This window comes from Loxodonta africana, chromosome 2, assembly GCF_030014295.1.
Source record: "Loxodonta africana isolate mLoxAfr1 chromosome 2, mLoxAfr1.hap2, whole genome shotgun sequence".
Lineage (NCBI taxonomy): Eukaryota > Metazoa > Chordata > Mammalia > Proboscidea > Elephantidae > Loxodonta > Loxodonta africana.
The window spans coordinates 120328619-120342214 of record NC_087343.1 but is presented as its reverse complement, the minus strand read 5'-3'; the positions used below and the strand labels follow the sequence as shown (position 1 = coordinate 120342214).

Genomic DNA, 13596 nt, shown 5'->3' with positions numbered 1-13596 from the left:
CTGAATGCAGAGATTATTGAACGATATTGTTAATATCACACACAAGCAAAATTTTGCTGAAGATGATTAAAAAATGATTGCGGCAGTAGCCGACAGGGAACTGCCAGAAATTCAAGCCGATTCAGAAGAGGACATGGAATGAGGGATATCATTGCTGATGATGGATCCTGGCTGAAAGCAGAGAATACCGGAAAGATGTTTACCTGTGTATTACTGACTATGCAAAGGCATTCCACTGTGTGGATCACAACAAATTACGGATAACTTTGGAAAGAATGGGAATTCTAGAACCCTTAATTGTGCTCATGAGGAAACTGTACATAGATCAAGGGTCAGTTGTTTGAAAAGAAGGGGATACTGTGTGGTTTAAAGTCAGGAAACATGTGTGTAAGGTTTATATCCTTTCACCATGCTTATTCAATCTGTATGCTGAACAAATAATCCAAGAAGCTGGACTATATAAAGAGGAATGCAGCATCAGGATTGGAGGAAGGCTCATTAGCAACCTGCAATATGATATGCAAATAATACAACCTTGCTTGCTGAAAGTGATGAAGACTTGAAGCACTAACTGATGAAGATCAAAGACCACAGCCTTCAGTATGGATTACACCTCAGCATAAATAAAACAAAAGTCCTCACAACTGGACCAATGAGCAACATCATGATAAACAGAGAAAACATTGAAGTTGTTAAGGATTTAATTTTACTTGGCTCGACAATCAACACCCATGGAAGCAGTAGTCAAGAAATCAAATACAAATTGAATTGGGCAAATCTGCTGCAAAAGACCTCTTTAAAGTGTTAAAAAAGCAAAGATGTCACTTTGAAGACTAAGGTGTGCCTGACCCAAGACACAATGTTTTCAATTGTGTCAAATGCATGCAAAAGCTGGACGATGAATAAGGAAGATGGAAGAAGAATTGACACTTTTGAGTTATGGTGTTGGCAAAGAATAGTGAATGTACCATGGGCTGCCAAAAGAACAAACAAATCTGTCTTGGGAAAAGTACAGCCAGAATGCAGTTTAGAAGGGAGGATGGTGAGTTTGTCTAATATACTTTGGACATGTTATCAGGAGGAATCAGTCCTTGGAGAATGACATCATGTTTCGTAAAGTACAAGGTCAGCAAAAAAAAAAAAAAAAGGAAGGCCCTCAACAAAATGAATTGATTGACACGGTGGCTGCAAAGATGGGCTCAAGCATAACAAAAATTGTGAGGATGGTGCAGAACTGGGTAGTGTTTCGTTCTGTTGTACATAGGGTCACTGTGAGTTGGAACCAACTCAGTGGCACCTAACACCAACAACAAAGTGAAAATATTTATTAATCATTTTTTATTTCTTCCAAAAACTATCTGTTCTAATATTTTGCAACTTGATAGCTGTATAAACTTGAACAAGTTACTGAGTCTTCATGTTCTCACTTTGAAATTGTAGGCCTTTCACAGTGTCTGACACATGGTGTGCTTTCAGTAAGTGGTAGCTGTTATAACCTTTTTTCAGGGCTTTGTTGGCTTCCCTCATTGATTTGTATATGTTTTTATATCAATAAGGCCATCAATGCTGGGTAGGTTGCCTAAGGGTGGCAGTTATAAAGTCTTGTGCAATTTCTTACTCTGAGAGCTGACAGTTGTTTAAAACATATTTCTTAATCAAAGTTAAAGAAAAAATACAGACATAAAAAAATGGTAGCAAACAAATAAAACAAGATCAAAATCATTTTCCTTTATTCTTGTGCAACTGAAATATCTACAGGGTTTTAAACACTGCATTTTGTTAAGAACAGTACTTACATTTTTCTATTAAATTATTTTATTAATCATAAGCTCAGTTCAGATTTTAAATACATACCCTCAAAATAAGTAAAAGGTAAGTAGTATACGGTAGTTCTGGTGGCATAGTGGTTAAGAGCCATGGCTGCTAACCAAAAGGTTGGCAGTTTGAATCTACCAGGCTCTCTCTGGAAACTCTACGGAGCAGTTCTATTCTGTCCTTTACGGTCGTTATGAGTCGGAATTGACTCCATGGCAATGAGTTTCATTTTTTGGTTTTAACTAGTATATAAAGAGGCATGGTGGTACAATGGTTAAGTGCTCAGATGCTAACTGAAGGGTCAGCAGTTAGAACCCACCAGCCACTCCACGGGAGAAAGATGTGGCAGTCTGCTCCTGTAAAGATTATAGCCTTGGGAACTCTATGGAGAAGTTCTACTTTGTCCTATAGGGCAGCTGGGAGTAGTAATCAACTCACTGGTAGTGAGTTTTTTTTAAAACTAACATGGAGATTTCTCTAAGACCTTCACGTACTTCTCTGTTAGTAACATACTTTACCATTCGGTTAGATGAAGCTGACAAGGCTGGAAAATCCTAAAGAGTGAAGTCTATCATGAAATTTATGTAATAAGCCAACATACTGAAATTTTAGGACTAATCAGTACGAGGCCTTAACCAAGTTGCCACTGAGTCACCTCCAACTCATGGCAACCCCATGTGTGTCAGAGTAGAACTGTGCTCCCTAAGATTTTCAATGGCTTTTTTTTTTGGAAGTAGATTGTGAGGCCTTTCTTAGGAGACATCTTTGGGTAGACTCAAACTTCCAACCTTTCAGTTAGCAGCTGAGCCCATTAATGGTTTGTACCACTCAAGTTCTTAACTACATCTAAATTGGAATAAAATTCCCTCATCAGGATTATTTCAGGATGAGCCAAGGAGGCTGAAATAGCCTCTATAAGGGTGAAAAATTAATAAAATGAAGCATTTTAACTCATTTTGCTAAGATATTAATGTATAAAAGAGTATGGTATGACCCTGAAAAATCTGCAGATTGATGCACACTGTTGAGAAAAAAATTTATTGAGGAAAAGATAAGATTTTAAGTGAATCTTTACAATTTTTCTTGATCCAGACAAACCAAAAAACTAAACCAAACCCAGTGTCATGGAGTCAATTCCGACTCATGCTTAAAACATTCCTTTCGTGCTTTGAAGATGCCAGAGTTGTCTGGGTATGGTTAACAATTTATACGAACATTTCCAAAGTGTGTTCAGCCAAGTAGTAGGCCAGGAGATGCTCTGGGAAAATGGTGTTGTATACCCAAATAAGTTTGGGAAACACCACATACACTATTCTCCTCCTAAAAAAATCACAACGAAAGACTATGAGAAGTCCTGTAGAAATCAACCTTTTTTATCCTAGTGTTTCCCAAACTTATTGGATTAGGAAACTCTTTCTGTACTAGACTCTAAACTATGAAATGTACTTTGGGAAACCCAGTCTAGGAAATGACTTTTAGTCTTTAAGATTTTCAAAGTCAAAAAATATACAATTATGAAGGATGAAATATTCTATGGGGAATGACCGATGGAGAGCTAGTACTGTAAATAACAACAATAACAATGATGAAAAAAAAAAAACTCTATAAACATTGTATTGGCTTTAGGACTGGGCAGTGGGTAAATGATGGAAGGCTGGCAAAAACATAGTGAAGGGTAGAACAGCAGTACGGAAACTGCTTTTGGAGAAAGGACAGCCCATGAAAGGGCAGATATTTCATCTGAATTCTGGAATTCAAATACCTGTCTTCAAAATTCCAGAGATACTATAAATTATTGGCAAGCAAAATCTTAAAGCTCAATCAGTTCTTCTTGGAAATGAGCCACACTGATAGGGCTGAAGTGTGATCATTTAGATACAGTGTGAGGTACGGACTTCTAAGGAAGAAAAGTAAAGCATGATTCATGTGAATTGCTTCTGAAATACTGACTTCATAATCACCACGTCATTTTTCAAAAGTTGTGATTCCATTTAATTCTGCAGAATTCAGCATAGGCTGGAGATTCCATCTGCTTACTCTGTTCAAATTTTGACACTTTCTTCAATCTATTATTTTTCCTTTTGTGCAGGTTTAAGTTCATCATATTCAAAAGTCTTGTAACGTCTATAAAAAGGTCCAATCTTGTAAATCACTGGTTGTCGCACTAGCTGTATCTGTCAGAATCCTTTAATGTCCCCAAAGTCTTTAACCTTAGGAAGTAGCTCAGTAAATCTTACTACCCTACTTTCTTCTAAATATCACATAAGACGGACATGATTAAGGGCTCATGCAAGAAGAAAAAAAAATTACAATTTTTTCCCTTCATCTTTGATTCATGATTTACAAAGTTCATAGTAAAAGTTCCACTGATATATCAAGCTAATTAGTTCTTGAGAGCTAGTAATTAGGTATTTTATATGCAGCAAATATGGAATTTCCTGTGAATTGATAATTATTTCAAAATATAAAGTTCAAAAAAAATGGTCACCTCTCCATCTCTCCATGCCACAACTAGTGACGTGATGACTTCTTCAGTACAAGGACCACTCATACCAAGTGGAAAAAAAACCAAACAAATAAACAACCAAAAAGCCCTTCAATCTGTTTTCCTCTCTCATTCATTCTTCCTGCAATCAAAGCTTTATTTCTATTAATGATGCAATGAGATAAATGGACATTTTAACAGAAAATGTCCAGTTTTTTTCAGTACAGTAAAAAGTTGGTTGAATTATCAATTCTATTTACCGGCACTTCAATACATCTATAATAGAGTGTCACTGATGTTTATCATAACATTAAAACACGGCATGATCTTGAAATGCTTTCTAAATAGCCAAAAGCAATGTTAAATTATGTTGAACGTAGTCTCAGTGTTGAAGTATGTTTCCCCCAAACTTTCTTTTTTTCTTTTATATTTTATTGTGATTTTGGCGCTCCCTCAAATTTTTTATGAGAATTTTCACACATACTATAATGTTTAATTAACCAGATGAACACTAGTATACTAACCTAAATTCAGTAATTGTTGATTTTGCTATATTTTCATTCTCTTTCTCTATCTTTGTCTGTCTCTTTCTGTTTCTTTGCACATGCACACATATACTTATGCACATGTTTTTGTTGTTCTTTAACCATTTGAAAGTATATTGCAGACATTATGACCCTCGATGATATGTATTTTAGTATCTTCTAATTCTTTGAAATGTAGTTATCTATACACAAAGCACATGGTATTGTATCTCTACGTAAAATATATGATAACTTTAATATTTCCTTAATATAGTTCCATGTTCATTTTCCACAAGGATATTTTATTAACCAAATACTCAATTTTCTGAACATGAGGATTTACTTTATGCGCGTTCTCAGTATTAACCCTGTCCTGTACCTGACCACCAGTGGGATATGAATTTCTCCATAAGCACTGGTGCATTTTTCTGTTTCCCTATGGATAAGTTAGAGCATTTGTCCATTACCTAGACATTTGAGTGCCTAATGGATTCTCAAAAATGATCACAGTGTTTTATGGGGCAATAAGTCTCTTATTTCTAATGTAAACTAAATACATCCTAAAATATGGAAGAATGAGAAAGGTACTTAATATTGCCACAAAATGAAATTTGGGTAACTCCATCTAATAAAAAAGTATTTAAACAGATTCTGGGAAAGAGGATCATTTTTATCAAGGCATTAATTGTAAAGGAGATAGAAAACTTTTATTGGACTTAAAAATATTTCTATATTAATCAGCTAAAGATTGGGTAGGTTTCCTTATGTTCATTCATTTTCTTGAATATGTGATAAATTTCACTCATCTTGAGATAAAATGTTGAAAAGAATATTTTGAAATTCACCTTCTTAGAAATTCTCCCACAGGAAGGTAGATAGATATACTACCTTCCAGATTCTTAGATTTAGTTAGTCATAAAATGAGGAACTGAGGAACCAGTGAAAGAGTATAGTGTCCCCAATGTTGTTAGGCAGAACCCCATAAAATTTCCAATTTTGTAGGTCAAAAATAGTTTAACACTGGCAATTTCATGTGGCTCAACACAATAGACTGCATAAATGACTTAAGCTTCCTGAAACCCGATTAAGATTGAATTGTGCCCCCTGCCAAATACTGTGCTATGTTGAAGTCCTAACCTCTGTACTTGTGAATATGACGCCCTTTGGAAACAGCAGTTTTCTTTGGTTATGTTAATGAGGCCATACCAGAGTACAGTGGTTCCTAAATCTAATCACTTCTGAGTAGAACAGACATAGGCACCCACAGGGGGAAGACAAACACCATATGAAGATACATCTACAAGCAGTCAAGTAATGTCAAGAAATGCCTGGGGCTACAGAAGATGAAAGAGACAAGAATCTTCCCCTGGAGTTCAGAGAGAGAGAGGGTCTAGCCCTGCTAACACCCTGAATTCATACTCCTAGCCTCCAGAACCAAGTCCCTGGGTGACACAAATGATTATGCACTCAACTACTAGCTGAAAGGTTGGCAGTTTGAACCTGCCCAGAGGTGCCTTGGAAGACAGGCCCAGCAGTCTGCTTCCAAAAGGTCCAAAAATCCCAAATTCATTGACATCAAGTCAATTCTGATACATAACGACCCTCTAGAAGGACAGAACAGAACTGCCCCATAGGGTTTCCAAGGCTGTAATCTTCATGGAAGCAGGCTGTCATATTTTTCTTCCATGGAGCAGCCAGTGGGTTCAAGCTGCTTTAACCACTGAGCCACTGAGATGCCTCCTCTGAAAGGTCACAGCCTTGAAAATCCTATGGAGCATGTCTGCTCTGCACACACGAGGTCGTCATAAGTTGGAATTTACTCAACGGCAACTAACAACAACAAGCTTCTAGACCTGCAAGACAATAAATTCCTGTTCTTTAAAGCCACCTGCTTGTGGTATTTTTTTTGTGACAGCAGCACTAGGAAACTAAGACTCTTTTTCCCCTCAAAAGCAGACCTTGGTTGAATTCTCTAGGAAAGTGTTTTATTTTCCTGCTTCGCTTACACTCTATAAATAGATTCTCAGGCTTCCTTGATTTCATTTCAATAAGGCAGTTTCAGTCTACACAACCTATATGGAATTAAACACTGGAGGTAATTGCTCTTCAAGGTTTTGCCTGCTATTTTCTCTCATTTACACGTGTGGTTTATCCTAGGAGACAATGCTGAGGACTCCATCTAATGCATGCTCAAAGCGGAGGTTTCTTCAGGGGATTTTCTCTCATTCCACTTGGCATAGCAGTAACTGTGTTTGACAACATCTGTCTTACAGCAGCACTCCGCAGCTCCATCTGACACTTGGTTCCCGTCCACATTTTTTCCATGCCTGCCTTTTGAGGAAGATGTTTCCACAACACGGGTAGAAAAGAGAAGACAGCAAGGGCAAACCACAGCTTTACTTTCTCGGTGAATACCAGTCATGAATCCACAAATGTCTCCACCTATCTTGAATTCCAATTCACCCAAAGATTTTTGACATAAACCGATATTCTCTAAACCAATTTTTTGCCCTTTGGGGCTCTGAGCATTCACAAGACTCTTCTGAGTGTTTATTTTCCTAGACTTTCATATATCTAGTCCCTTTCAAAGTTTCCTCAACTATGAAAAAAATAACTGTTCACAAATTTTACTGACCATTTTTTTTAACCAGCAAGAAAAGATACAACCAAGACCAAAAACACTTTGAATGTGACTACTGCTAAAGCATGCCAATTTATTTTCATCAAAAGTAGACATTTAATAGGAAATTCTATTTCATAAAAATTTCACTAATCCTTAGTCTAAAACCCTGGTGCCGTAGTGGTTAAGTGCTATGGCTGCTAACCATAAGTTCGGCAATTCAAATCCACCAGGAATTCCTTGGAAACTCTATGGGCAGTTCTACTCTGTCTTACACGGTTGCTATGGGTCGGAATCAACTCAATGGCAATGGGTTTGGTTTTTGTTTGTTTGTTTAGTCCAAATAAATTTTATGACTACAAGAAATTGATTTAGGAAAAAAAAAATTAGTATTATCAATTCACAAGACTCCTCTACATCCTGAAACAACTTAAATCATTGCCTACATCAAGCAGGAAATCCAGAAAATGGAGTCGCAGTTGCCATTTAAATTATTACCTTCTTCAGTTAAACTGTCTTTACTATTTTGCTATGGCTTTAAATTCCAACAGATGGTTTCAAAATGCCATTCTATTTCTACTCTACTGAAAACTCTGTGACATTATGTTCTTCTTCATTATATGAGGTTCTAAAATTTCCCTGTGCCAGACAATACATAAACACCTGGTGATATTAAGCTCTGTTTAGGAGGGGAAAAAAAAAGTCCATTGGCATAAAAGAGGTATCGTTTGACTTTAAAAGTTATGATACTTCTCTCCTTAGCATGCTTTATAACTAGGTTTTCAGGAAATTAGAATATAATTCAGATATTTGTTCACATGAAGTTTAGAAAAGAAGAATGCTCCATAAGAGAACATCTCGGCTTTTTTTGTGGTTTTATGAGGGGAGACTACCTAAGCACAGAAGGTGCAAGTAGGGCACTGAGATGACAAAAGACTCATTTTGTCAGCGAGTTTTACACAGGTGTTGGCACTTATATTCTGAACTCTCACTTGGTGCATTTTTTCATTCATTAGAGATGGGATCAAGTAACTTTTGCCTCCTCAGCATACCTAGAAGTATAGAGCAAAGAGACATGCCCCCAAACAAAATCCTTACTTCTTTTTCAAATGCAACTGCTCGATGAGGAGGTTTAGTCTTGGCAGTATTAGCATTTGTCCAGTTGTATTTCACTTTACTGAAGCAAACCCAACATTTGAAAATCTAAGCAAACTGAAAGCTGATGACTCCTTTGGCAAATTCATCTATTAGTGATTCATTTAGGATTCTTTTAAATAGAAAACTCTTCTAGCATATAAAAACATGATTTGATGTATATGTATGTGTGTGTGTATATAAAATATATATATATATATACATGTATATATACACATATTTTTTTTCCCAAGAACATTGCTTATATCCAAAGCAAGGTTTACTTTACCTGCAAACTCTAAATGTTTTTCCTTTCCACTCTCCTTCTCCTCTCCAAGGAAACCCTGGTGGGGTAGTGGTTCAGAGCTATGGCTGCTAACCAAAAGGTTAGCAGTTTGAATCTACCACCTGCTCCTTGGTAACTCTATGGGGCAGTTCTACTCTGTCTTATAGGGTCACTATGAGTTGGAATTGACTAGACAGCAATGGGTTTGGGTTTTTTTTTTTTTTTTTTTTGGTTTCTCCCCTCCAAGGACATCCAATCTGAGATCCAGTTGCTTTTTAAGTGGCATGCAGTTCCCATTAGACAACAAGAAATTTGATTACACTCTCACCATCAAGATTCAAACCAGTCAGTTGTTCATTCTGACTCTCTGGCCCCTTTCTCCTTTGAATCAGGGTTTCTGACTTCTCCAGTTTACCAGGTTCCTTTAAGATGCTATTAAATAATGAAATTAACTTACTGTTTTCTTTAACACTTTGAGAGCATAAGGCTTCTGGGTCCCCTTCTGTTTGCATCTGTACACAATGGATGTAGCACCCCTTGAGGGGGAAAAAAACAAAAAGAAAATGTTATGCTTTGAACACTGAATTAAAGGGGACAGCTTAAAAGCATCTCTTCTAGTTACCTTCATAACTGACAAATGCTTATAAGTTCCAGACCTAGCCATTCAGAGTAATTTTTTTTCCCTCATAACTGAATATAATTAACTTAGAAAAATTCAAGATTTTCCAGTCTTCGCTTTTCCTCCTGCCCCACCCCTACACAAGTAACATACGAAGGGCTGTTACATTCCGTAGTTTCTAGAATAAACCAGGTCCTCAGCTGAACATAGCTTCTAAAGGATACCCACCTAATTCCAGAATCCCTAAACATTCATAAAGGTATGCGTCTAGACTAAAATAAGTCATAGTGGCAGGGAGAGGGTTTAAGTTCAGCACTTTGCTATAAGGATCATAGCTATAAATGTAAAAGGTCAGAACAGTCTGCAATGCCAATACTTATTACTTACATTCTCAAGGGTCCTCCAGCCGGGACTTATGAGAATTTACAACCACTTCATTTGGTGCCCTGGGACTCACCCAGAGCGAACATTAGCCCCATAGAAATTCTGACTCCTTTATCCTGGTGAATATTACTACTACCTATTTACACATGCTCTGACAAAAATAATTATGTGATACAAAAATCACTTGGATTCCTCTACATCAACAAAAAGAACATCGAAGAGGAAATAACCAAATCAATACCATTCACAGTTGCCCCCAAGAAGATAAAATACTTAGGAATAAATCTTACCAAAGATGGAAAAGACCTATATAAAGAAAACTATAAAGTACTACTACAAGAAACTGAAAAAAAAAAAAAAAAGGACCTACTTAAACGGAAAAACAGACCTTGCTCATGGATAGGAAGATTTAACATAGTAAAAATGTCTATTCTACCAAAAGCCATCTATACATACAATGCACCTCCGATCCAAATTCCAATGACATTTTTTAATGTGGTGGAGAAACAAATCACCAACTTCATATGGAAGGGAAAGAAGCCTCGGATAAGTAAAGCATTACTGAAAAAGAAGAAGAAAGTGGGAGGCCTCACTCTACCTGATTTCAGAACCTATTATACAGCCACAGTAGTCAAAACAGCCTGGTACTGGTACAACAATAGGCACATAGACCAATGGAACAGAATTGAGAACCCAGACATAGATCCATCCACGTATGAGCAGCTGATATTTGACAAAGGACCAGTGTCAGTTAACTGGGGAAAAGATAGTCTTTTTAACAAATGGTGCTGGCATAACTGGATATCCACTTGCAAAAAAATGAAACAGGACCCATACCTCACACCATGCACAAAAACTAACTCCAAGTGGATCAAAGACCTAAACGTAAAGACTAAAACGATAAAGATCATGGAAGAAAAAATAGGGACAGCGTTAGGAGCCCTAATACAAGGCATACACAGAATACAAAACATTACCAAAAATGACAAAGAAAAACCCGATAACTGGGAGCTCCTAAAAATCCAACACCTATGCTCATCTAAAGACTTCACCAAAAGAGTAAAAAGACCACCTACAGACTGGGAAAGAATTTTCAGCTATGACATCTCCGACCAGCGCCTGATCTCTAAAATCTACATGATTCTGTCAAAACTCAACCACAAAAAGACAAACAACCCAATCAAGAAGTGGGCAAAGGATATGAACACACACTTCACTAAAGAAGATATTCAGGCAGCCAACAGATACATGAGAAAATGCTCTCAATCATTAGCCATTAGAGAAATGCAAATTAAAACTACGATGAGATTCCATCTCACACCAACAAGGCTGGCATTAATCCAAAAAACACAAAACAATAAATGTTGGAGAGGCTGCGGAGAGATTGGAACTCTTATACACTGCTGGTGGGAATGTCAAATGGTACAACCACTTTGGAAATCTATCTGGCGTTATCTTAAACACTTAGAAATAGAACTACCATACAACCCAGAAATCCCACTCCTTGGAATATACCCTAGAGAAACAAGAGCCTTCATACAAACAGATATATGCACACCCATGTTTATTGCAGCTCTGTTTACAATAGCAAAAAGCTGGAAGCAACCAAGGTGTTCATCTATGGATAAATGGGTAAATAAATTATGGTATATTCACACAATGGAATACTACGCATCGATAAAGAACAGTGACGAATCTGTGAAACATTTCATAACATGGAGGAACCTGGAAGGCATTATGCTGAGCGAAATTAGTCAGAGGCAAAAGGACAAATATTGTATAAGACCACAATTATAAGATCTTGAGAAATAGTAAAAACTGAGAAGAACACATACTTTTGTGGTTACGAGGGGGGGAGGGAGGGAGAGAGAGAGGGTTTTTTATTGATTAATTAGTAGATAAGAACTGCTTTAGGTGAAGGGAAGGACAACACTCAATACTTGGAAGGTCAGCTCAATTGGACTGGACCAAAAGCAAAGAAGTTTCCGGGATAAAATGAATGCTTCAAAGGTCAGCGGAGCAAGGGCGGGGGTCTGGGGAACATGGTTTGAGGGGACTTCTAAGTCAATTGGCAAAACAATTCTATTATGAAAACATTCTGCATTCCACTTTGAAATGTGGCATCTGGGGTCTTAAATGCTAACAAGCAGCCATCTAAGATGCATCCATTGGTCTCAACCCACCTGGAGCAAAGGAAAATGAAGAACACCAAGGTCACACAACAACTAAGAGCCCAAGAGACAGAAAGGGCCACATGAACCAGAGACCTACATCATCCTGAGACCAGAAGAACTAGTTGGTGCCCAGCCACAATCGATGACTGCCCTGACAGGGAGCACAACAGAGAACTCCTGAGGGAGCAGGAGATCAGTGGGATACAGACCCCAAATTCTCATAAAAAGACCAGACTTAATGGTCTGACTGAGACTAGAGGAATCCCGGCGGCCATGGTCCCCAGACCTTCCGTTGACACAGGACAGGAACCATCCCCGAAGACAACTCATCGGACATGAAAGGGACTGGTCAGTGGGTGGGAGAGAGATGCTGATGAAGAGTGAGCTAATTATATCAGGTGGACACTTGAGATTGTGTTGGCATCTTTTGTCTGGAGGGGGCATGGGAGGATAGAGAGAGAGGGAAGCTGGCAAAATTGTCACGAAAGGAGAGACTGAAAGGGCTGACTCAAGAGGGGGAGAGCAAGTGGGAGTACGGAGTAAGATGCATGTAAACTTATATCTGACAGACTGATTGGATTTGTAAACGTTCACTTGAAGCTCAATAAAAGTTAATTAAAAAAAAAATGAAGATCATTAGATTGGATTTAAAAATTAAGTCCAAAATATATGCTGTGTATAAGAAACTTGCTCGAAATATAAAGGCATAAATAGACTAAAAAATGATTTTAAAAAAAGATATGCAAATACTAATCAAAAGTAATAATAATAATTACTGATAATAACATCAAAGTAGACATCAGAACAAGGATAGAGACCAAACCAAACCCAATGCTGTCGGGTTGATTCCGACTCATAGCGACCCTACAGGACAGAGCAGAACTGCCCCATAGAGTTTCCAAGGAGCGCCTGGCGGATTCAAACTGCCAACCCTCTGGTTAGCAGCTGTAGCAGTTTACCACTATGTCACCAGGGTTTCCAATGACGAAGAGGCCAATTCCGCCAAAAAACATAACACACCTATGTGTGTATGCGCCTAACAACAGAACTTCAAAATGCATGAAGCAAAAACTGATAGAACAGAAAGGAGAAACAGACAAATCCACAAGGATAATTGAGACTTGAACACATCCCTCTCAGCACCTGGCAGAATAAATAGAATATTATCAAGGACGTAGATGACATGAACAGCACTAGTGACCAAACTAACCTAAATGACATGTAGAGAAAACTCCACACAGAAACAGCGGAATACACATTCTCTTCAAAGTTGGAGGATTCATATACTTTATTTCCAGGCTTACTGTAAAGCTACCATAATCAAGGCAGTAGAACTGGAGACAAATGAAATGGAAAAAAGAATCCAGAAATAGTCCTATACCTGTATGGTCAATGGATTTCTGACAAGGGTAAAAAGGCAATTCAGTGAAGAAAGGATATTCTTTCCAACAAATAGGTCTGAAACAACTGGATATCTACATGCCAAAAAAAGAAAACTTTATCCATACTTCACACCCTGTACACAAAATTACCCAAAATGGATCACAGACAAACA

The 13596-nt window shown here is 37.6% G+C and overlaps 1 protein-coding gene across 2 annotated transcripts in view; it reads right to left on the bottom strand.

Annotated features, from left to right (window-relative positions):
- CAMK4 (calcium/calmodulin dependent protein kinase IV) overlaps positions 1-13596 on the bottom strand; it is a 298827-nt gene that overhangs the window by 145703 nt on the left and 139528 nt on the right. For both annotated transcript variants that reach the window (XM_023548086.2, XM_003404739.4), the window contains exon 2: positions 9322-9400. In XM_023548086.2, coding sequence (XP_023403854.1) covers positions 9322-9400 — 79 coding nt within the window. The remainder of the gene's footprint in view (positions 1-9321; positions 9401-13596) is intronic.